At 45.5% G+C, this 22,818-nt stretch overlaps 1 protein-coding gene across 11 annotated transcripts in view; it reads right to left on the minus strand.

The window, feature by feature from the left end:
- Positions 1 to 12: 12 nt before the first annotated feature.
- Phc2 (polyhomeotic homolog 2) overlaps positions 13 to 22,818 on the minus strand; it is a 109,813-nt gene continuing 87,007 nt past the window's right edge. For 10 of the 11 annotated variants that reach the window (XM_063236008.1, XM_063236011.1, XM_063236012.1 and 7 more), the window contains 6 exons: positions 8,681 to 8,883; positions 6,887 to 7,016; positions 5,978 to 6,092; positions 4,111 to 4,252; positions 3,169 to 3,445; positions 13 to 1,414 (listed from right to left, as the gene is read on the minus strand). In XM_063236008.1, the coding sequence (XP_063092078.1) occupies positions 1,260 to 1,414; positions 3,169 to 3,445; positions 4,111 to 4,252; positions 5,978 to 6,092; positions 6,887 to 7,016; positions 8,681 to 8,883 (1,022 nt within the window). In that variant the 3' untranslated portion in view covers positions 13 to 1,259. Of the gene's footprint in view, positions 1,415 to 3,168; positions 3,446 to 4,110; positions 4,253 to 5,977; positions 6,093 to 6,886; positions 7,017 to 8,680; positions 8,884 to 21,659; positions 21,966 to 22,818 lie in introns of those variants that run through there. The other variant, XM_063236017.1, reaches the window with a different exon arrangement.

Below are 22,818 nucleotides of genomic sequence, written 5' to 3' on the forward strand. Positions count from 1 at the left end.
ACACAGAAGAGGCAGATTTTACAGATTTATTTAAAAAAAAAAAAAAGGTTAAAAAAAGTCCTTCATTTCCAATCCTGCCTGGGGGTGTGGGTGGGGAATAAAACAAGCTGAGAACGATGCCCACCCCTTCCAGGAAGAGTCCAACTCGACCCTTGGAGGCTGGAGGACAGGACAAGAGAAAGGCAGCTTTTGCTCTCCTGCCCAGCCTCCTCCTCAGCCAGCGTTACTGCTGCTAGGAAGTTTTACAAGCAGAGAAATGTGGGAGTGGGAGGTCAAAGGCTGTCTTCTTCACACATCCTACCTCTGGCTGTTCTCTCCCCTCAGTTCTTGGGTCCCACCTTGGGAGTTCCAGGGGGAGCAGGCAGGCTGTCCAGGAGGCTCCGCCTGGCTCGGCCCCTGGGCTACATGGCCCAGCCACCCCACTAGCAGCTTCCTTGATGCTGCTTGTGAGACAGCAGGGCAGTCAGGGACATCACAGTGTGGGGAGGAGCTTCAGAGACCTCTTGACATGTCTGGAGAGGAAATCTAATCCCCACAGCGGCTGCCCTTCTTTTCTATTCCCCATCCTCAGGCCGAGTGGAGTCCAGGACAAAGCACTAAGTGGCCATTTGCTACAAACACCTGGAGATGCCACAGGGCAGCTCACGGCCTGCCAGTCAGGCTCCCACACAGTCACACAGTCACACACACAGCGTTAAGGCGTCTATGCCAGCAGGCATGGCCAAACTGGGCCCAGCTTCTCTCCCCACCTGCACAGGATATAAGGGGAGAACCACCCCGTTGCTGCCAAAACAGGATGGAGGGTAAGAAGCTGGCAACGGAAGGTTAACCAGGCCTGGAGAAGGAGGTGGAAAGAAGGAAGGCAAGGGCTTTCACGGCCTCTACCCAGGCCTGCTGGCTGCCCTTGGAATTAACCCAACTCATGTTGGGGAGCCCTGACCATAAACCCCCTGGAAAATGGGGGACAGAGAGAGGGGAAGAGAGCGGGGCTAGAGTATTGGGACTTTGGAGGAAGCCAGTGCTATCAATATTTACAAGCATAAAGCCCCATCTTCTACGCCCCCTGCCTCTCTGCCCCCCCCACAAAGAAATGAAAGGCCCCTGAGAGCCATTGAGGAGGTACCCAGACCTCCTCACCAGCCATGCCCCTACAGAGAGGCCCTTCTCACTGACTGGCCCCATCTCTGGGCCCCTCAGGAATGTCTATCTGGCTGTGCCCAGTTGGGAGCCCTGGGCCCCGACTGGCTGCCCTGCCAGCCCTAGGAGTCCTTTAGCATGCTGATGCGGGCATAGATCTTCAGGGCAGGCCCCAGCTTGATGTTCATGGCACTCATCAGGTGGTCCTCCTTGAGCAGCAGCAGGGCTTGTCCATCAATCTCCTGGGCACGAAATTCCTCTGCGATCTCCTGGCATCCTGGGGGTGCCACCAAAGACAGCATCAGTTAAAGTGACAGCATTCACTTTACCCCATAGTGTGTGAGGTCTATCACTGAGGGCCATCTCATCCTGTAGCTTATGAGCGGCCCAGTGACTCAGCCACGCAAGTCCTGATCCATGCTCCCTCACTCATGTCCTTGTCAGACCTCCTCCTCCTCAAACTGCGCTACCCAGGTGGCCAACAGGGTGGTATGGATCTGCTGAGCCAGGATCTCACACTGCCAGAATCACACACACAACAGTGTGTGATTTCTGAGGTTGGATCATAAAAGGTACAGTGGCTTTCACCTTTTAGGTTATTTTGGAGTAAGCTGACCATCCTGTCACGAGACTCCCCTCTCTGGAGAAGTTCACATGGAGAGCAACTGAGATACCTTACCAAGAGCCAGCCCTACTTGCCATTGAGCTCCAAAACCTTTAGATGACTGTAGTCCTGGTTGGTGTCCCTGAGACCTTGTATGAATCCCTAAACCAGAGTTGCCCAGCTGAACCACTCCAGTTTCTTCCCTCATAGACCCTTAAGATAAGTAGTTACTGTTTAAAGCCACTAAATTTTAGAGTAATCTATATCACAGTAAATAACTAAAAGAAATGTTGATATCTGAAATAGGGGTGCTGTCACTAAAAAAAAACTAAATACATGGGCATGGTCTTGGATCTGCAGTGGGCAGCAGTTGGGTGGGTGTTAAGGAGTCACAGTGAACAGCTAAGGTGCTTTGACATTATCAGCAAAAGCCTGACAGCTTCTGAAGAAGTGGCTGGGAAGCTTAAAGGAAATTAAAGAAAACGCTGTTGATGATTAGAAGGGACAGAAATTTCAACTTTACCTTGTTAAACAGAAAATTTAGCAACTTTGTTGATGATATGCTAAAGTTAAATTTACACAAGGAACTGAGTGAACTAGTTGAGAGGTTTTTTTTTTTTGCAGACATGGTCTTGCTATGCAGTTCAGGCTGGCCTGGACTCACTATGTAACCTAGGCTGGCCTAGAACTTGCAGCAGTCTTCCTGCCTCAGCTTCTTGAGTGCTGGGATTATAGGTGTGTGCCACCATGTCTGGCTCTATCTGGTTGAGATGATTTTCAAGCAGAATGCTGAAGGCATTGCCTAGCTTCTTGCTGCTCGTCATAGTAAAAAAGGAAGAACAGGGCATAATGGCATAGGCTTACAGTCCCAGCACTCAGGAGGCTGAGGCTAAAGGGTCACAGTGTGTTCAAGGACAGCCTGGGCTACATAATGAATTAAAGGCCAACTTATACTGCAGTGTGAGATCCTAGCTCAAAAAATGCTAAGTAAAAAAGGGAAAAGAAAGAAAGTAAAGGAAAAGCTATTTAACACAAGGGAGCCAGCATTTCCTGGCTCTGGCTGCCCTGCTTCTCCAGATGAAATAGTGTCTAGCCCAAGGGCTAACCAAGGGAAAAGTAATAATCTTCGGTTTTTACGTCTGTCTTGACAGACTTCCTACATTTCTGACTCCCCTCACAGCCTGCCTACCTTAAGAGACAAAGTTGATTTCATTACCACCGCCGCGTTTCATACAGATCACCTACCAACGGTATTCAGAATTAAAGCTGTGGATACCACTTCAGAAGCCTCATGGTCAGTAATCTTTGCACCCTAGTTCCTGAGCCACTAACTGAACTACCTGATGGTACCTGGTAGAGGGAGGTGAGGTCTCCCTCCCTCCCATTCCTTGCTACCCCACGCAGGCCTGGAATTTCCAAGGCCTTACCTGGCAGAGAACGGATGAATTCATAGACATCTTCTACGTTCCACTTGGTGGGCTCACTTGGGAGGAAGTGGTGTCCCATGCCTACCAGATCCCGCATGTGCATGTCAGGGAGCTCCAGGTCCCTCTGGCCTTGTCGCCGGCGGGAGGTGGAAGAGCTGGCTGAGATGGGTGACAGGGGTTCCTCATAGCTTGAGTTATCTGAGCAACGGCTGGAGTCTTCCTGGCTGTGCGTCAGCTGTAATGCAGCAGTAACTGAAAGGGGTACAGTGCCTGTTGGCTGGGGACAGAGAGAAATAGCTTTCTTCAGAATGGGGAACAGGGCCAGGGATTTAGCTCAGTGATATCAGTGGCTGCCTGGCAAGCACAAAGTCGTGAGTTCAATCCCTGGTACCAAAAGAAAAAAACAATGGGGGAACGAACTATTTCTAGTAGCAGCAATGAGTGAAGGCAGATGTGTTTCCCTTTTCTGCTTGGTCCAGTACTACATCTTAGACATTCCTGAATCAAAGAGCATCTTCTGTGCTGTACTGTTTCTGGCTCTGAACTGTCAGCCTTTTCCAGAACTGTCATGCCTACCACACTGGACTACTGTACAATGATCTGATTTTATGTTTACCTTTCTTTTAGATGTGACATTTTAAACAAGGGCTCTATGTGAAATAGTAAGGCCCTGTCTCAAAATTAAAGTTTTAAAAAATAGGGCTGAGGGTATATAGCTCAGAGGTAGATGACTTGCCCAGCACATATACATCCCTAGGCCCAGTCCCCAGTACCACAAACAAAACACAATTAAACTAAACTAGGCTATGATTTCCTCTAAGAATAATATTTAGACTATGTTTTTAGAACTTCAGTGCCTAACAGAGTTCCTGGCATAGAGCTGGTGCTGAAAAAATACTGAGCATATGAAGGAACAAAGCCTAGACTCTGCCGGCCTCTCACCTGTTTCTTGGTATCCTTGCTAAGTGTTGGCAGACTGGCTTTGCTGGCCCGGCGGCGGTTGTGGGTTGTGGCCCCTGCCTTCTGTAGCTTGCTGCGGTCTGAGTGGAAAAGTCCCACTCGCTTGGTACATCCCACATTATATCTGTCAGGAGACACAGGTAAAGTTAGCAGCTGGAGGGCTCCTAAGCCCCAGGCAGAAGGAAAGCAGCCAAGTTGTCTAACAAAATCTGAGTCCATCTATTGGTTCAAATCCTGACTCCATCATTCACTGTTGGCTGTGCAACTCTGGGCAACCACTTAAGCTCTGGGCCTTACTAAGAGTTGGGGAGACACTATTTGCCTTGTGAAACAGGTCTCACAATGACCTGAAATAATGCTGATGACACATTTTGTGTGTGTGTGTGTGTGTGTGTGTGTGTGTGTGTATGTGTGTGTGTGTTTTTTTGAGATGGGATCTCGCTATGCAGTTCAGGCTGGCCTTGAGCTCACTTTGTAGCCCAGGCTGGTCTCGAACTCATAACGATCCTCCCACCTCAGCCTCCTGAGTGCTGGGATTACAGGCGTGAGCTTGATGACACATTTAACACAAAAACTTGCAGCATGGCTGACTCTTGGCTGACATACTCTAAGTACTAACTTAGAGTTAATCAGTACTGTTAGCTGTCTTGCTGGAAAGTGGACAGGCAAAGCTTAATCAAGGGGCCCTAGTGGCTTGCAACAAATAGCCAGATGACAGTGAGGCTGAGGCCAGTGATTCTTCCTGAGCATGCAGAGAACTGCTGCCTGGACCTAGAAATTTCTTCTCTTTTAGGAGCTCAGGACTTCAAGATCAGTTACTTATTCCACTTGGTAAAAAGACTTCATTGTGTGTAAAGTTCCTTGTGACAGTGGCTGCTCAGGTCTACTTGTGGGGCAAAGATGGTAACTCAGAGAAGCCATAATATCTTTAAGGTGGGATGTTTTGCCAGCTTGAGCAGAGATGGGCTTTATGAGAAAAACAAGGAGGCTCCCTACGGGACAGTCAGGTAGAAGTTAATAATTCAGCCATCACTGTGCCTTGCTAATCTGAAACAACATCTGCGCTCAGCAGAAAGCCGTGCCCTTTGTTGTTGCTCAGTAAACCTGGGACTCTAAATGAGTTCAGGACTTCATTTCAGTGGAATCCCAACCCTCCACAAAGATGCTGTCTCCTGTGCTCATTTGTCTATCAGGGTTTGCTGGCCCAAATCTGACAGCACAGGACTTTAGAATCAAATGATTCTAAATCCCTAAGTCTGTGATTTATTAACTTTGTCATTTTAGGGACAACTACTTTGTGGCTTAGATTTCCATCACATATTACTGTTGGACAATAACAACTGCCTTGCTGCGTTACTGTGAAATGAGACACTGCACATAAACTGACATGCAGCACATGGCAGGTTCTCAATAAATGACAGCAGTTTTTATTATAACCATCAGTCTTCTAAGGTGGATGAAAGCTCACCTTGAGAAGACTATAACTTGTGCTGCAGTTCTAGGCAAAGCTTCTGTTGGAGAGCTGACTGTAAAGTTAGCTGCTGAGGGGAGGCAAGGAGAATGGGTGCCAGTGGGACCCAGTAGGCCAGCCCAGTTCATGGGCTGCTTCCTTTCCTCAGCTCTGCTGCTCTCTCTATCTATTCCTATGGGTTTTGGTTTTATAGACCCAGTGCATCAGGGATACACAACTGTATCCAGGCAGCTCAAGGAAACAGGATGCTCGATAAGCCACACCTCTGGTTCTGGGGTAGATGATTACCAGAAGGAGAAAGAACATATAATCAGGATTCTAAGGTACAGTTCTGAGGTAAGGGAAGGTTGGACAAGGCAGAAAGCTGAAGCCACTTACCTTTTTGCACAAGCCATGGAACAGAAGCGTTTGGACCGCTTGAACTTGTAGGCAAAGTCCACCCGGCCACAGAGCTCACATTTGAGTTTGAGGGGAGTACCTTCCTCTTTGGATTCTGGAAAATACGGGAATGGGTAAGTGTAGAGAAGAATAAATTCCTGTAGGCCTGCAAATAGCCCCACTACAGGGCTTCCCTGCTCTACCTTGCCTCTGTATGTCTCTATGGATATGACAATACAGCTTAGAAATGCCAAGAACATTTCATCACTGCTTTTGAAAATGCTCTGTCTGCCCACTGGAAAGTTCCCAATAATGTCTTATAATAACTCTTATAAACCTGGTGTTTTTTTTTCAGGTCCTGTAATCCTGAGGCATAACACAGACAGGGCAGAATCAGCAGCCTTCATAACCGTTGAAGGAAGGAAATCCTCTGGGTACTGTCATGACTGGCAGTCTGGGATTATCCCATCCTACTCTGATTCATCTAGCTGGCTGCAGGCCTGGGCCAGAGAACCCTGCACAATTCCCCAGCAGTTAGTGTGCAAAATATGGTCCTTGCTTGGCCACTGCTATGCCTCAGAGCTGAGCCCATCTGAATGCAGCCTTCTGAGGCAGTAAAAGGAAGACATGCTGGCCTGGTGCAGCCTTGTATTCATTTCTCGAATGTCCTAATGGTTTCCAAAGAAAGTACAACTCTTGAAATCCTGTGATTGGCTGGAAAAGCAGGGATAAATGGTTCACCATTTTTCCTGTCTCTTTTCTCTAGGAACAGAGGAGGTACTGGGGGAGAAGTTCCTTTGATGGAAATGTTTCTCAGTCCTTGTTCCTCCACAGACACTGAGAAGGGGAAGGTCTGAGGCCTGCTGTCCTGGCAACTGGAAGGCCTTCAGATAGGCCTGAGGCACCTACCTTGCAGGTAGGGCTCCTCCATCTCTGAGTCAGTGGTGGTGGTATGATCCTGCTGTGGAAGTTTCTCAGGCAAGAACCCCTGTACATACTTCTTTTTGAGATTCCCCACCAGCAAGGACGAGCGTCCCACCTACAGGACAGGTGACAAGGAGACCACAAGGGTTAGGTGGAATAGCTCCCTTGCAATGCAGCCTCATCACAATTACATGTATAAAGTATGCAGGCAGATGCCAGCCCTCCTCAACACCTCCCCCCACCGAGTTTTCATTCACGGTACCCTTCTCAATGCCTTATCTAGCTCATGAGGAAAGAAGCAATGGACACCAAAGTACAGGAATGGCTTTGGTCTGTATCTAGTGGATGGCTTGGGAGGCCAGAACGATTCGCTTTTTCCGGGTGTCTCAGGGCAGAGACAGAGCAGATCAGGTTTCCTAGAGTGCCAGACCAAGTGCCAGGCCCTGAGGTAGCACTGAGTCTGTGTGTAAGTGTACTTATGAAGGAGACACTCAGCACCCCTCTTTGGATTTCTTACTGTTCTCCACCATACCATACCATTGCCCCACTGAAGCCAGAGGTACAGGCAGCCACAAAGGAGAGCCAGAAACAAACAAACCTGGGCTACTGAGCAAGTGCTCTGTGGTTGTCAGGATCCCAGATTTGCTTATTCACTTTACTCATCCTCCCTTTGTGGCCTTTGTTCAGGCAGCGTAGTGGCCACATCACTTGATGTCTGACTCCAGGACAGTGCTGGCATGCCGTTCATTTTGAATCTACCCTGTGAGCCCCGCTGGTTTCTAGAGTTACTCCAGGAGGTAAGGAGAGGACCTGGTCTAGTAAGGGAAGAAACGCAGCAGGACTAGGATTATTTACAGCTAGGTATCCCTGCTGGATTTGCTACTGGCCTTGGAGAATCTCCAGAGGGAAAGAGGACAAGAACCTACTTGTGTCTGGCATTTCTGAAGGGCCAGTCACCCATCTTAGTTAATCAGGTCTTCTGCTGACTCATCAAACCACTAAAGAACCACCATGGATTCAAAGAATGAGCAGTGAGCAGGTGGCAGCCTGAAGAGATCATGGCTACCAGAAGACAGGCCAGCATATACCTGGCTATAGGCTTTGGACACCTGCGGAGCAGTACCACAGCCACCACAATCAGTTCGGGGGGCTTTGTGCATATAAAACATCTTCATGATCCTTTTATGTTTTCTTTAAGTCAGGTTCTCATTGAAGATTCCAGATCATATATTTTCTAAGGACCTCTCAATTTCGTTACTTCTTTTTTAAGGCTCTGCCCCCAGAAAACAGATTAAGGGTTGTGATCCTGCTCCCTCATTTTCATTTCCCATGTCTTTAAAAAAACTGTACTAATATGCAGGTTCCTTGTGTTCTAGAACTGGCCAAAGTTTTGTCACTGAGAGGTTTTAGCATTTGAAGCTACATTAGGTCTAGTTTCTCCAAATTCATTATTTTCTGAATACCGCACAGTGCACTAACTCTGTTCTAACAAAGGATCACAGGTTACTAAGCAAGGACACACTAAAACTGTGTGCAGAAACTCCTAATCAAGGTTCTTGCCAGTTATTTCTGATAACTGAGAGCTTCTAAACTTGGCAAGATACTCAATCTTAGGGAAAAAGTAGTACTGACATTTTTGCGGGGGCTAGCAAGGAAAGCAAATTGTCCACATTTTCAGAAACTGTACATGGAAATGCAAAAATATTCTAATACACATCCAAAATATACTTAAAACAAAACAAAACAAAACAAAAAAAGGGGAAAAGAAGTAGTCCGTACCGGGAAAGGCTCCGCCCCCTCCTGGATCACAAACCCTTCGATAACATGCGTCAGGATTTGGGGTTTCACAATGGCCTGTGGTGGTTTATTCTCACCATTCTGGGGGGCAGTGCCGGTGATGCTGGAGGCAGAATTTCCGTTCCCTGAGGTCATGCCGGGGCTGCTGAGGTCGGTCAGTGCATGAACAATGCCCTGCCCTGTCTCTGCACAAGGGAGAATAAGAAAACAAAGCAGTGGAAATCAAAATAGAGGCTGGGCCTGAAGAAGGGGCATCAAGGACTCAAAATGCTCCTGGCTTTTCTGTGCCACTGAGTGACAGTGCCAGCCAAGCTCTCTCACTGACCTATTTAAAAGCGGTACAGTTTCAGTGCATACACCACCAAATATGAGTGTAATCACTTCTGCAGTAACACAGCTAATCAGCTAACAGTGTTTTTTTAATTTCCCAGCAGTGCTGAGAACAGTTTAACCAGGTTAAATAGGTAAGAATTCTGTCTTTGATGAGGTAACAACTTGGGCAATATTGATTTGAATAAAGTAACATTCAGCTTGAAGGAGAAAATTAGTATTCAAGGTGACATCTAAAAAAGGATGCTAAAGTATGTGTAGGGTTTGGATTGTAATGGAGTTTGGCAAACAGAGGTTAAGAGAACCTTCTGTGAGTTTCCTTGGAAGGTGAAATATCAAAGCACTAAATCCAAGAAATTATTACCAAGGTTAATTGGGGGTTGAGCCATCAGTGGACATGATTGTGTGAATAAGGACTATTTTAGAGACTGGTTACTTAGGGTCACTGCATTAAGACATGCATATAGTCTTTTCTACCACGGAAACTGTTGAGTAGAGCCACAATTTTCTATGCTGCTTCTGCTGGCCCCTGCTCTTAATTAAACTCCTAGCCTAGTATACATCACCATAATTTCATTTCCTCCTAATTAGTTGGACCTTCAGCAAATCATAGACCTTCCCTCCATCTGTGAACAGCCTTTGCTAAGTTCTCCATGGGGTTGCTAGGCTTCCTGTAAGAGCTAATACAGTGTCCCCAAAAAATCTGACAGGGGGCTTTCTGTAGTTTACCACAGCAGACCTCCTCTCTTTCATTTCCAACAGCATCTCTCCTGAGCTGTTGGGATTACAGGCAAGTGCCCCCACATCTGGCTGAAGATACTCTTAGTTCATGGTAAGGATCCATATTGTCACCATGGAACAGTGCTGTCACAATGCTGGATTATTTCCCCAGTGTGAGGAAATCAAAACAGATATATATGGAACTGGTTTATCACTGGATTTCAATAGGCCTTTATCCCCTCAAGTTTTTTCTTGCTAGTAGTTATCCTGAGGCTTAATAAATTTCATTTTTGAATGAAAAAGCATTATGTCTTTAGTGCTCATTTCTCCATAATTCAATTACATGATAAATTTCAGAGCTGACCAGAAGTCATTCAAGAGATGTGACTGATACACATTTAAAAAACTTTTTGTTTGACCCAAAGTCACACCAGCAAGTGAGAAGAACTCTCTTAAGTATCTACATTCATTTAAAAAAAAATTAATAGTTTTGGCTTTTCAGTAGACGTGGGAAACCCTTCCCCTCATTTTTGGAGTTAGTGTTTCTAAACTGTGAAGATATGTGAGAACTGAAAAAAGCTTTCCTTAACAACCTCTAGGAAGGAAGACTGAGTTAATCCCATAATCAAGTAAGTTTCTCCTTTCAAATTGTAAATATTTAAACCTGTATCTTTTTTTTTTTTTTTTTTTTGTCTTTTTCCTTTTTATCAGTACCAGGGATCAAACTCACGACTGCCTGCTTGCAAGGCAGGCGCTTAAATCCCCAACCCCCTAAACTTGTATCTTTACAATTTCTTTTTGCTTTCTAGGATTTTAAATGTGCAAAGAAACAAATGGATACTTTATTTAAAGCAGTAGATAAATTTTGAAACAATAGCTTTTCATGGAAGCTAAAATTATATTTTTAGGTGATGTATGTTTTCTTCTCATTAGAGCCTACTGAAATTCTGAGAGATACAATAAACCACAGATCACAAGATCACAAGATCAAAAAGTTGGCTTCAATCTCTTACCAATGCTTGAACATTCTTTATGATGCCCCAGCCTACTGATTTTCTGGCGTTCTGATGACAAAGGAACTCACTATCACTTCATATGTTAAACCAGTTTGGGTAGTACAGGTAAAAATTCTTCCTATTTATGAGGAGCACAATATTTGTCTTCCACCCCCTAATCATGGCTTTCTTTCTTAAAACAAGACAAAAGCTAATCACCATATACTGACCAAAATATACAAGCCTAGACCTGGCTTTGCGATTATTATCACTGAGTGAATTAGCAAGTCATGGTCCCTCTGTGACTCTGGTTCACCAGGTATAAAATAACTGCTAATACCTACCTGTGTTACTGTGTGCAGTGTTAACTTCCAGGAGATGCTCAAGAAATACTCCTGAGATCACGAAGGGCAGCACTCATGACCTCAGCGTGTCTTCTCTCCTCCAGACAAACCCCCTCTGCTCTTTTAACTAACTATTCCTTATGTAACGGTGCAAGTTCATCACCATCCTAGGTCTTCTTTGTCTGTATCTTTTAACATCAGGTACCCAGTCAATACTGGACATAACCTATCAAATATAATCATCTAAGAGATCTGATTGGTAAGATTTTTAACAGGCACAGTCCCAACTGAGGGCACAGGTAGAAGGAAGTGGCTCCCTTGTTTCATTTTATCATCTTTGAAATTAATAATGGCATAAAATAGAATCTACTCTCTTCTGAATTCTAAGATTGCTGTCATCTCCTGCCTCCCACTGATATTCATCACCAAATAGCTAATATCCCTTCTTGACTGTAATTTCCCTATCCATCCTCATGACTTGGATCTATTGTACCATGGGGTTAATCTTGAAGTCAGATACTTTTTAAATGCCAAACACAGATACATTCATGAGCTTAGAGGCTTCAGAGCTAATGCTATCTCTGGAAAGCAGGCTTTTTGGAATCTGGAGTTAAAAAAAAAGTCTTAGAGGACAAGTAATAAACCCTTTCACCCTTCATTAGATGTCTTACTCTTCATTATAACCCTGGGGCAGATTATAGGAAAGACAGATCTAAAGGGGCAAAAAGGAGGGTATTCCGCAAATAACAAAGCTTCACAGCTGTTTTGCTTTGCAGTTACTTTGTAGGCCAACAGCTCATCCATCTGCATTAGTAACAAAGGAGTTTGGGGCTATTTCTGGAGTGACCAAATACAATCTCACCCCCTGCCAAGCTCAGCACACTGAGATTAATTTAATCTGCTTCTTGCTCTCTCCCATACTGCTTTTCGGCTTGGCTGGGGGAAAGCAGTTTAAGAGTGAAACTTGCAGAAACCTGCCCTGCTGGCTTACAAGCCAGATAAAAGAAACAAAGAAATACTCTTATCTCTGGAATGTGGTTCACTACTCAGTTCTCTTGACTAGTCCCAAGGCTGAAAATGCTGCTGGGGGATTCCCACAGGTCTTGACTGCCTTCATCCTGGGCACCTGAAGTGGAAGCAGGTGGGGTTGGGACAAAGTAAAATTGAGTCCAGTGGGAAGCAAGGAGGGAGAAACTTGCCTTAAAATTGACCACGGAGGACCAAATATTTGGGTCACAGTGAACAAAACAGAATGTGCTGGTGAGTGTCAGAGAACATATGTTTCATTCAGGTCTCATTCACAATTTTGGCAGAGACAGCTCTTAAGCCGGGATAAAATAGGCAGGCCCGCCTGATGTGAAATCACCTGCTTTGGGGGCTGGTTACCTCCACTCAACAGAACAAGGGGCTGTCAGTCACCTCTGTATCTCCAGGGACTAATCCAATGCCCAACATATGACACATGCCTAATATCTGCTAAACTGGTGTATGTGATCCAGTCTCTGTCATCATTGTCAGCATAGAGTACATGTGTCCCTAATACAAAACAAGCAATGTGGTAGCAGCTGAGATTTGCTGATTGCTCTCTGAAACGCTCATGGTAGGAGAGAGGTTAGGCTGCTGACTGCCTACAGGCACGGCATTCCTGGGTACCTAGCTATGAAGCTCTTTGGCCCTATCTTCCTGACACAGTGGGGATTTCCCCAGGAGATACAGCATTAAGCTTAACCCTGAGGCTGTTAACTCTGGGTTCCCAGTCTCATTTTGAAATATTTATGGTAGAGCCAGAAACCTGCCAGAGGAGATAAGAGCTCCACAGGCAGAAGTAGGGAGGGCCTGGAAAAATGACCTTTCCTTCAGGACTTGTTGGTAAGTATCCAGAGAGGCTGCATTTTCCAGCCTGATATTAGGCATGTGTCATATGTTGGGCACTGGATTAGTCCCTGGAGATACAGAGGTGACTGACAGAGCTGAAGACAGAGATCAAGCTGGTGCCCGAGATGCAAAGTTTGGCTACTTACAATCCAGTTCTGATGCTCTTTATATGCACAGGTAAAGGAAAAACTCCTACCTGTTATGCTGGAATATGGTTTTGCGCTAACATTTGCAAGGGGCAATACAGATGGCCTAGCACTCACTGTGATTGCCCTGTTTCATAGACCTGTGAGACCTGATTGTGGAAGAAACAGAACCAGTGGAACTTCTCCTTCTACCTCTGCAGCCTGTTTATTAGCTGATTTCCAGTTTCTTTAGATAAGACAAAGAAGAATATTTTAATTTAAAAGATTTCCAACTATCCTTGCTTGGCTGCAGCAGGATTAAGATAGAACTAATGAAGTTAAAGAATTTAAGGGAGCAGAGTAGGGGACAGCATGGATTATTTTCTTATGGCCAATTCTGTTCAACCAATAGCAAAACAAGGCTGCCCATCAAAAACAGAACACCTGCTGCAGGCCCAAGCATTAGAATTGTGCTCACTGTGCCTGAGGTTAGCAAGGCCAGCAAGTGTCAGGGTGCCTAGGGGCTGACCGCCGGTTCTAAAGAACAGCATACTCTGAAGCCCAGTGGAACACCAGTTGATAAAGGTTATGAACCTTATCCATAGCAGACAGATCAGACTGCCTAGTTCCAGCAGCAGGCTGGCCTGCCACACAGTATGCTCAGGGCAAAGTACCAGGCCTACAGAAAGATCAAGGACCACCTTTATAATCTCTTTAATTGTAATGGACCCCCAAAGAAATTAGTGGAACTTTCAAAGTGCAGAAACTTAATATTTCAAGAACGCCAAATTCTTGACATCTCTCCCTCCCCAGGACAGGGAAGGGAAAGGGAAGGAGAGGGAGGCAGCCCGGGGCTCTATCCTGGGACCCTCACAGAGTCCAACAATTAAAGAAATTCATTTGGTAAATAATCTTTAAAATGCAAATGTAGGCCCTAAGGTCATTCACACCTTACCTTGAATCACAGCACTTAGATATGCAAATTGTCCAGCTTAAGGAAAGCAGGGGATGAGCTGGAGTGTTTTGAATGACAGGGCATTAGATCACACAGAACCTGAGTGAAGGCCCTGATCAAAAGCCTTAATTTTTTAGATTAAGCAAGTTGACCTCAGAGATGAGTTAATTAATGTCACAAAGGTAGGTAGAGGCAGCACTCAAGAGCTTTAGATTTCCCTGGGTGGGCTGCTCTAGTGGAGTAGCGGAGGGAGGGCTGTGGTTAGATTAGCCATGGATGGCATGGCTGGCAAAAAGTGGACATGGAATGTAAACTGCATTCTGGGACATTCTGAAACAGAGGCCATGTATCCTGTGGGGCCTGGAGCATTCAGGTTGGGGAGAGAGGGATAATCTAGATTACAGTGAGTCCTAGAACAGGATTCCTGGACTAATAGGAAAAGGATCCCAGAACATGGTTAATCAGAGCCCTCAAACTAGATTCTGTATAAGACACCCACAAACAAATTAGCACAGGTAACTAAAAACAAATTAGCACAGGTGAATCATAGCTAAACACGCTATGATTTAACACCATGTTTCCCAAATTTAAAAGCTATCAGTTAAGATGGCTCATTTCCTTCTCAAGTTTTTAATTAAATTTACACAATGATTACACATACATCTCCTGTGCAGATTGTACATTTTAGAATCAAGGTGAGAGTGAATGTCATTTGGAAGATAGCTCCTTCTAAAAACACTTACCAAAGGAACTCTCTGTGGTAGGAAAACTGTAGGTTCCTTCCCATCCAGGGTCCTCTGAGTACTAGAAGATAGACTGTAAGAACCACTGCCAAATGTATATTAACGTCCTAGTTCTGCTAAGGACAGAGCTGTAAGACATGCAAGAGTTCCTGGCCTCGAGTACACCCAGGATATGGCAGTCAGACGGGCATGCCACTACCAGCCTGCCCCCAGAGTACTTTCCTCTACCAACAAGAGCAACTTATTTTGAACTCCTCTAGAGAAGGGAAGGAATAAAGTGGCTGGAGAACCTCTTGGGGCACTTTGTCCAGCACAGTGAACTACTCAGTCATGAAGCATGCGTGACCCACCCCTCCAAGTCACACCTGGGTGCACTACAGGGGAGGGAATTGGCCAGCAGAATGGAGGAGGAAGTGAGCCCTCACTGTACTGCAAAATGACCTGGAAGAATCTGGGTAAGCAGGACTGAAGAGCAGACTTGCTTCTTGCATCTGAAGCATTTAGGCTGAGTACCTCTTGCTAAGGATTATTGGGGAGGCTAGCTTCCTTGCTGGCAGTCATTACCATACAGCTGACTTTCATGCTGTCTCTCAGGACACTGGCAGAGAGAGCCGTTCTGACTCACCCACAATCCCCAGCTAAAGTGTACATAAGCTGAATTGTAAATAGCTGAAAGTCTTCCAAGCTGCCACCTCGGCTAGGAGGGAAGGAATCAATGGAGCGAACAGCCACCCTCCCCTATGCAGCACAGGATGACAAGAACATTTGGGGACTTCCAAGCGGCTGCTTGATCTGCCTCCCAGGCAGGCCACAGCTGAGTACCACAAAGAGGCTCAGAGTTCAATCCCCGGCACCGATAAAAATGAAAAAAAGACCAAAAAAAAAAAAAAAAAAAAAAAAAAAAAAAGCAGCAGCAGTTCCTGTAGGAGGAGAGAGTTCCAACAGGCTCTGCACTAGGAATGAACTAGCAGTGGCTGAGGGGTCAAGGCAGTCTTCAGAGTTCTGCTTAGCCCTGGCAAGGAAGGCCAGTCTATAAAATGATACCTAATGCCAAGTCCATGGGCTCCCAGGTGGTTTCATATCACAGTTTCTTGGCATAGGTGACAGTTTCACAGGCAATATGTCTAGGACCAGAAGAGAGGCTCTACAGAGACTTACAAGTCACAGGAGAAGAAAGGAAAAATGATAGGATGAGGAAAGCATTGGCTCTGGGGTCAGACCTGGGCTCACTGTGATGATCTGTGTGGCTTCAGGCATTCAGTATATGCCAGATATTAGGTATTCCATCTTTAAGGAACAGGATCACATTGCCTGTCTTGCAAGATGACAGTAAATAACTTTATGTATCTGATAGACCTGGCACTAAGAGATGGTCAAGTTGTGCTACATAGCAGTTAAAAATCTGGGATCAGAAAGACCCTACGCTTCAAGCCTAGCTTGTAATGTCAACAGGCTACTCTAGGCCTCACAGGCCAAGCCTGTGACTTGGGTTACTTCTGTCTGTCTTACCTGGCTGTGTGAGGATTCAGTGAGATAATGTTGGACAAAACAGTGTTACAGATGTGAGCTGGCCACAGTCGTGGTAAGGTCACTGAGTCCAGTCTTTTCCTGTCTCAAAACAGAACTGTTTTTTACATGGCCCCAAAGAGGCATTGCTCATGTTCCCCAATGCCTTGGTCTACCTCAGGGCATCCTGTCCTGTGCCTTCATCCTAAACACCAATGTTTCTGCTCTTTAGTGAGTCTCAATTCACTGTCATCACTTACTAATCCAAAGTAGAAGACAAAAAACATATTCCCTTTTTATATAAATCTTTCATAACGTCTCAAACTGAGACATTGAAGAACCCTAGAAAACAAAAAAAGCTTAACTTTAAGACAAAGAACTACTTTACTTAGGAAATAATGAATTTGTGGGACTTTAGTGCTAGGGAGATGATTTAGTCTGTGAAATGAAATCAGTTTAAAAGGCTAACCTCATGGAAGAGGCGTTTTTGCCATTTCACAAAAATGCCCCAATTATTATTATTATTATTATTTTGTCTTTTTCCTTTTTATCAGTACCAGGGATCGAACTCATGACTGCCTGCTTGCAAGGCAGGCGCTTTTGCTGCTGAGCTAAATCCCCAGTCCCATGCCCCAATTATTTAATGGCTAATAATAAGACAAGGTAACCATATTCCCCAATTTGATATTTATTTTTGGCTACCAGTGACAGGATCACTATCTTAGATAGAAAGTTAGGGGGTGGGATGGGTGAGACAGTGCCAGGCTTCAGTTGTGTTCCCAACATAATTTTAGGTCGATACTTGTCTTGTAAGTCAATCCTTCTGCTAGTTTCTTCTCCTGGAAAACATTACTCCTTTTCTTCTTGTACCCTTGTCTAAGCTTTCAATACCCTATTTGCCACCAGTCAACTGAAAGGATAGATAATACTGATTACTGGAGGCTTGGAAATGTGGATTAAATAAGCTTCATATTCATTTTAATTTAAAGTGTCATGTGCTTTGGTTGTTTCAGATGCCTTCATACAGCTGTGTAGTTTTAGAATACATATGGATGGCTTCACATACACTTAAGAAACCAGTAATTATGCATTTTCTGAGGCACAACAGCTTTGCAACTAGACTTTTAAAAATAACTCAGAATCATGAACTTAATTTTCTTGCCAATATTTTCAATATTCAGTATCAGTCCTGGTCCTCATTTACTGCAGAAGAGATGGTCATGACATGACATCTAACAGTTATCGTTTCTCAGTAGAAATGATAATAAATTTCACTGTTAAGAAAATCAGCCAAGAAACACATTTGGTTGTGCTTTAAAGAAAGTCATAATAGCAAACCAGGATTCTCTTCAACATCTGGATTCATCTTAAAACCCTGGCAATTTGTGCTTAACAGCAATCATTTCTTTACCAGATGCAGAATGTTTTCTTTTGAGTTTATCTGAACTAAAATGCCATTTGGAAATTCAAAGAGTAAAGTATGTACTATTTCACGAACTATAAATAACTTGGTAAAAAAAGCATGCAGTTTACTGTGCTGGCCTAAATGGTTTTATATTGAACCTTCCAGTAAGAGTTTACTATTTAAAATGTTATGCTTATTATACTCTTTTATCTTCAAAAAACTAATCATTCTAAATTGCATAACTTTTGATTAACTATAAATCAGTCCATTGCTTGATCATGTCAGTTATATCCCTCTTCTCTTGCTGATGGGGGAAAGAAAGTTCAGAATTTTAAGAAAGTTGTCATGGATAGACAAATGGTTGTTTGCTTAACAATTTCCAAAATATCCATGATGTAAAGTAAAATTAAAGATGTTTTGCTTCTGAGTATCTTTATAAAAATCAAATCAGTATTCTGGGGTAGCTAATGATTAAAACTGAAAAATTGTAAGTGTTAATGCTTAATATGAAACCTGTGTCTCTTTGACTTACGAATAAAATTATCTTTATGTGGCACTAAAAGTCAGAAAACAGAGTCTGCAAATCATGACTCAGGTTATAGTTCAAACCATGCCATACAAACTTTTAAAACATAAATCTATACATGCACAACCTCTGTAAGAGGTAGTCCAGCTTCTGGAGAGAATGATTTCTGTTACTTGTACAAAAGCCCCATCAGAGACTGCATAAAGCAGTCAGTCCTTTTTCATGGGAGTGGGGACTGGGCAGGTGGTGAGAGGGAAGGACAGGCCTAGACACTGAATCTCAGGTCATGCTAGTCTCTGGGAAGGTAAACAAAAGCCCTTCCCTACTACCACTTTTCTGAGAATCTCCCTTCTCATTCTCTTCCAATTGCAAAACAGCACCCATGCAAAGGGAATAAAGGATGAAGCCTTCATTTATGAAGACACCTTATTCTCATATCCTTCCTCGCCTCTCCTTTTTCGTGGATTAAGACCAGAAGTTTGGAGATTAAGTATCAAACAGGCAGAAGAACTTTGAAAATAAATTTAGACTGACTCAAGAAGAGGGAAAAGTCCCTGGTAGTTTCAGACTACCATGGAGTAGTAGTACCAGAACCAGAACCAGCATCCTAATTCCCTAATTTTAACTTTTACTGTACCTTGCTGATCCACGCTAACTCAAGTACTGGTAGAAGGTAGGTGAACTTTATTTGGCAAGTGGTTATCAAATGCCTAATGAGACTTTCAGCCCAAAGCAGGATAGAGACCTAGAGGAACAGTGTAAGTCAGTGAAGTCATCTGCTGTATACACACCAGGGAGGGAGGGAAGAAGGGGAGAGAGAAATATAGGAGAGAGAGAGGGAGGGAGGGGGGGAGGGAGGGGGAGAGGGAGAGGGAGAGAGAGAGAGAGAGAGGGAGAGAGAGAGAGAGAGAGAGAGAGAGAAGCAAATGAGTTCTTAATTCTGAAATAATCTAGGAAAGGGCCAATCAACACAAGACTATGCAAATGCAGAAGCAAGAACAGTTCAATTTTATAAGATCATCTATTCATCTATTCCTCTTCACGTGGTTTATTCCCTCTCCCTCTGAAAGATCAGAACCAAGGGATCCAAAGCATTTGAGACAGGAAATGAGTAAGACAGGAAAAAGGATGTGGTCTGAAAAAGAGTGGATTCTGGGGCTGAGCCAGAGCAAGTAACAGGCACAGGGTCAGAGCTGGGGGAAAGGGTCTTGATGGCAGGAAAAGAAATCTCAGTGTCTGTCAATCAGCTTATGTTAGAAAGTCAAAGACGGGATATGTTTATAGAATAAAACTACTCTCCTAAAATACTGTCTGCAAAGAAGAGTTCAGAGTATGCAGACAAGCAAGGGATAGAGACCTGTTGGTGGGAGAACAAGATTAGAACAGAAGAGAGTTGGAGCTTCCTCTTTACTCTGAGGGAAGAAAGTAATATATATGAGTATACTTGAAGGCAAATTAAAATTAAGCCAGAATGTGGAAAAGTGGAAAGTGATAGAAAGTTGGTATATGATACAGTACTTATGCATTACAAATCAATAAAGAACAATTGGAGGGGAGGGTGAAAACAGGAAATATTGCACATGGAAACGCAGTTATACAACTAGAAACCAACTCATGAATAACACAGAAGTGGACTAAGAATCTACCACTCTTTTAAGATTAAGACTGGAAGAAAAGAGGCATCTATTCCTCCCAGTGTAAACGGATAAGCCTGAACAGATCTAGGGTGGGCAGAGAAGCTGGGCTCACATGATAAACACTGCCTGGCAAGGGCAGGTGCCAGAACGGCACCATTCCCCGTCTGCCAGACCCTCTGTGAAACAAGCCCGCCCTGGTCAAGGAGCCAAGCCAGAAGCTCTTGTCCCTGCCTCAGGCTCGAATTTAGGTGCAAAAATTAATAGTGGAGAACAGGTGATTTGGGAAAGTGAACATTTCCAAACAATTCAGATAACAAGGTAATGCGTTAAAATCACTTTTATAGTCTCCACAGGCCCTCAACAGTACTTTACCTGAAATTGGAGCCTGATAAAGGTGTATTAAAGCTAACTGAATGAAACCAGAACTACTCAGCTGTGCTGGTACACTGAATTCAAGATAAAAAAAATTTTCTACCCTGTAGTGACACAGTAGGGTCGTTTCTAGACCCAGAATGATGTGAAGCCCTGCATCCCTTGTTATCCAAACCTAAACTGTAATCAATAGGCACTGTCACAGGTCTGCTTCTGTACTGAAATAAAAAAAGAGAGGAGGTAGAACACAGGAAGAAGAAGGCAAATCCTTGCCTCATTAGCCTGTAATGTTCATGCTGACCTAGAAATCTTGGCAATTCCAACATTTGCGTAACTCAAGAGGGGAAGAAAAACCCCAGGTGAATGATAATTGGATTACCCCATAATGCCCCAGGGCCAAATGGCTGAAAAAAGTCTAGGACTGTGGGGTCTGAAAACAGTCAACTGACATTATTTCCTAAATCGGAAACCCCAGACACTTGGGCTGACAGTCAAAACGATGGAAGAGTTTAAACTGGAGTTGCCCTAGAAATATTGGGGACATTAGGTGGATTTAGGTCCATAGTTTATTTAACAAGGGATCCTCTGGAGCCAGTACACTAATGGAAGAGGATTAAGGATCAAGGATGGGAGATCCCTGAGGGGAAAGCTGTCATTGATTTGTAAAGCAGAAAAAAGTGTGCTCCATAGATTGCACCCGAACAAGGTAAACATTCTAGATGTGGAGTAATAAGAAAAAGTTGATCAGAAAGTATCTTTGTGATCAGGTAGCAAAGGCAAATTGGGGCTTGGGGAGGGTGAGGGTCTCAATGGGAATACACTGGCATTCAGCAACACAGAAGCCATGGGGTGAGGGGTTCATCCCGCAGCTTCAATAGTTTGCAGCCTGGCCTTGGGCAAATTATCTCGCTTTGTGAACTTCGATTAAATAGAAAATTTCACAAATCACAAATCTCGGTTTTTAACGCGAAGAACCAACAAATGCAGCATACCTTCATCTGGCACAGAAAGAAAAGAAAATGCTCTTCTAAAAATGGAAGATAGGACAGGCACGGAACAGCTTGTCCTTTTCCATCCAATAAGAAACCTCGTGAGGGTGAACTACATTAAGAATACAACTCTCCAGCGAGGCCGCAGCTCCCTCCTAGATAGGTACAGTCGATCTACAGGAAAGTCGCGCTCCCGGGGCAGGCGGGCGAGCGCGGGCGAGGGACCGGAACACCCACGAGGCTGACGCGGCGGATTCCCTGGGGCGGGTGGGCAGGCGGGCAGCAGGTCCCGGGCACCTCCCCGGCGCCGAGCCGGCGAGCGTCGCGGCTGGCACGGCCTGGCAGCGGAGTAGGCCCGCCGCGCGGCTGAGGGCGGTGCCCAGTCTCCAACGCGGCCCGGGCCCTGCGGCGGGCACCCCTCCCCCGCCCCGGCACTGACCTGTCCAGGGCCCGGCTGGGCCTGGCCGGGCGGGGCCTACGCAGCCCCACGGCCCAGCGCCGCCTCGCTCAGGGTCCCGGGCCCGGGAGGGCCGCCTGCTTTCGGCCGGGAGCCTCCGAGCCGGGGCCCGGGGCTGCCGCGGCGCATCCGATCGCAGCGGCCTGGTCGGCCTCAACAAAGGGCGACTGGGGCGCTGGCTCAGGCAGGGTCGCGAAGCCGGGCGGGGGCGCGGGTAGCGGCCGGGCTGCGCGCGCGCGGCGGGCGCTCGAGGGCTGCAGCGCCGCGGAGACAATGCGGCGCGTCCGGGACGGCTCCCGCGGCCGCCTCGCCGGGGGCGGGGCGGGGCCGGCGGGGGCGGCGCGGGGCGGGGCCTCGGGCCGCGCGCTTCCTTTGTGCGGCGGGCTCCGCCCCGCGCTCTCCGGAAGGCGCAGCGGGGCCGGCGTCGCGGTGGGCTCGGGTCCTCGGTTGGTGAGGGCGAGCGCCCGGCCTGGTAGTGCTGTCGTCGCTCCTCCTCGGGTACTCTCTCCTCCACGGCTCACTATCTGTGCGGCCTCAGAGGCAGGGGCGCCAGTAATTGAGGGCTTAGTATGTGTCAGGGCCTAATGTCGCAGCCCCTCCCTTATTGTTCACAATAACCCTCCAAACAGTCATTATTCTCCTTACTGGGAACCGGGACCAGAGAGGTGAAGTAATGACCGAAGTGACCTAAGCATACCTCCATAAAGGGCGTAATCCCTGCCTGTGAGGTTTAATGTGAGGGTTAACTGATTACAAATTGTCGGCAGTGCCTGGTGCACAGTGGGAGCCCAATAAATGTTAGTTTTCTTTCCCAAACACTGCTTTAACTTGAACACTCTGTTTGCTGTGTGTGTGTGTGTGTGTGTGTGTGTGTGTGTGTGTGTGTGTGTGTGTGTGATACTGTCCTTCATCAAACACACTAGGAAGATCTTTGATCTGATGCACAATTCTCACCCCAGGAGTTGCTGCACAGAGCAGTAAATTTCTGCCCCCATTTTTGACCTTTCTAGTCACAGTATTTCCCCTTGCCTTTCTTGGTATTTAGAATCATTCTCTATAATTTTATTTCTGTCTCCTCACCTGCTTTTCCCTTTTGGCTTTGTCTTTTTTTAGTTCCACTTTTTACATTTACTTCATAATC

This window comes from Cavia porcellus, unplaced genomic scaffold (assembly GCF_034190915.1).
Source record: "Cavia porcellus strain 051 isolate PalLab524CR breed Dunkin Hartley unplaced genomic scaffold, mCavPor4.1 scaffold_25, whole genome shotgun sequence".
Lineage (NCBI taxonomy): Eukaryota > Metazoa > Chordata > Mammalia > Rodentia > Caviidae > Cavia > Cavia porcellus.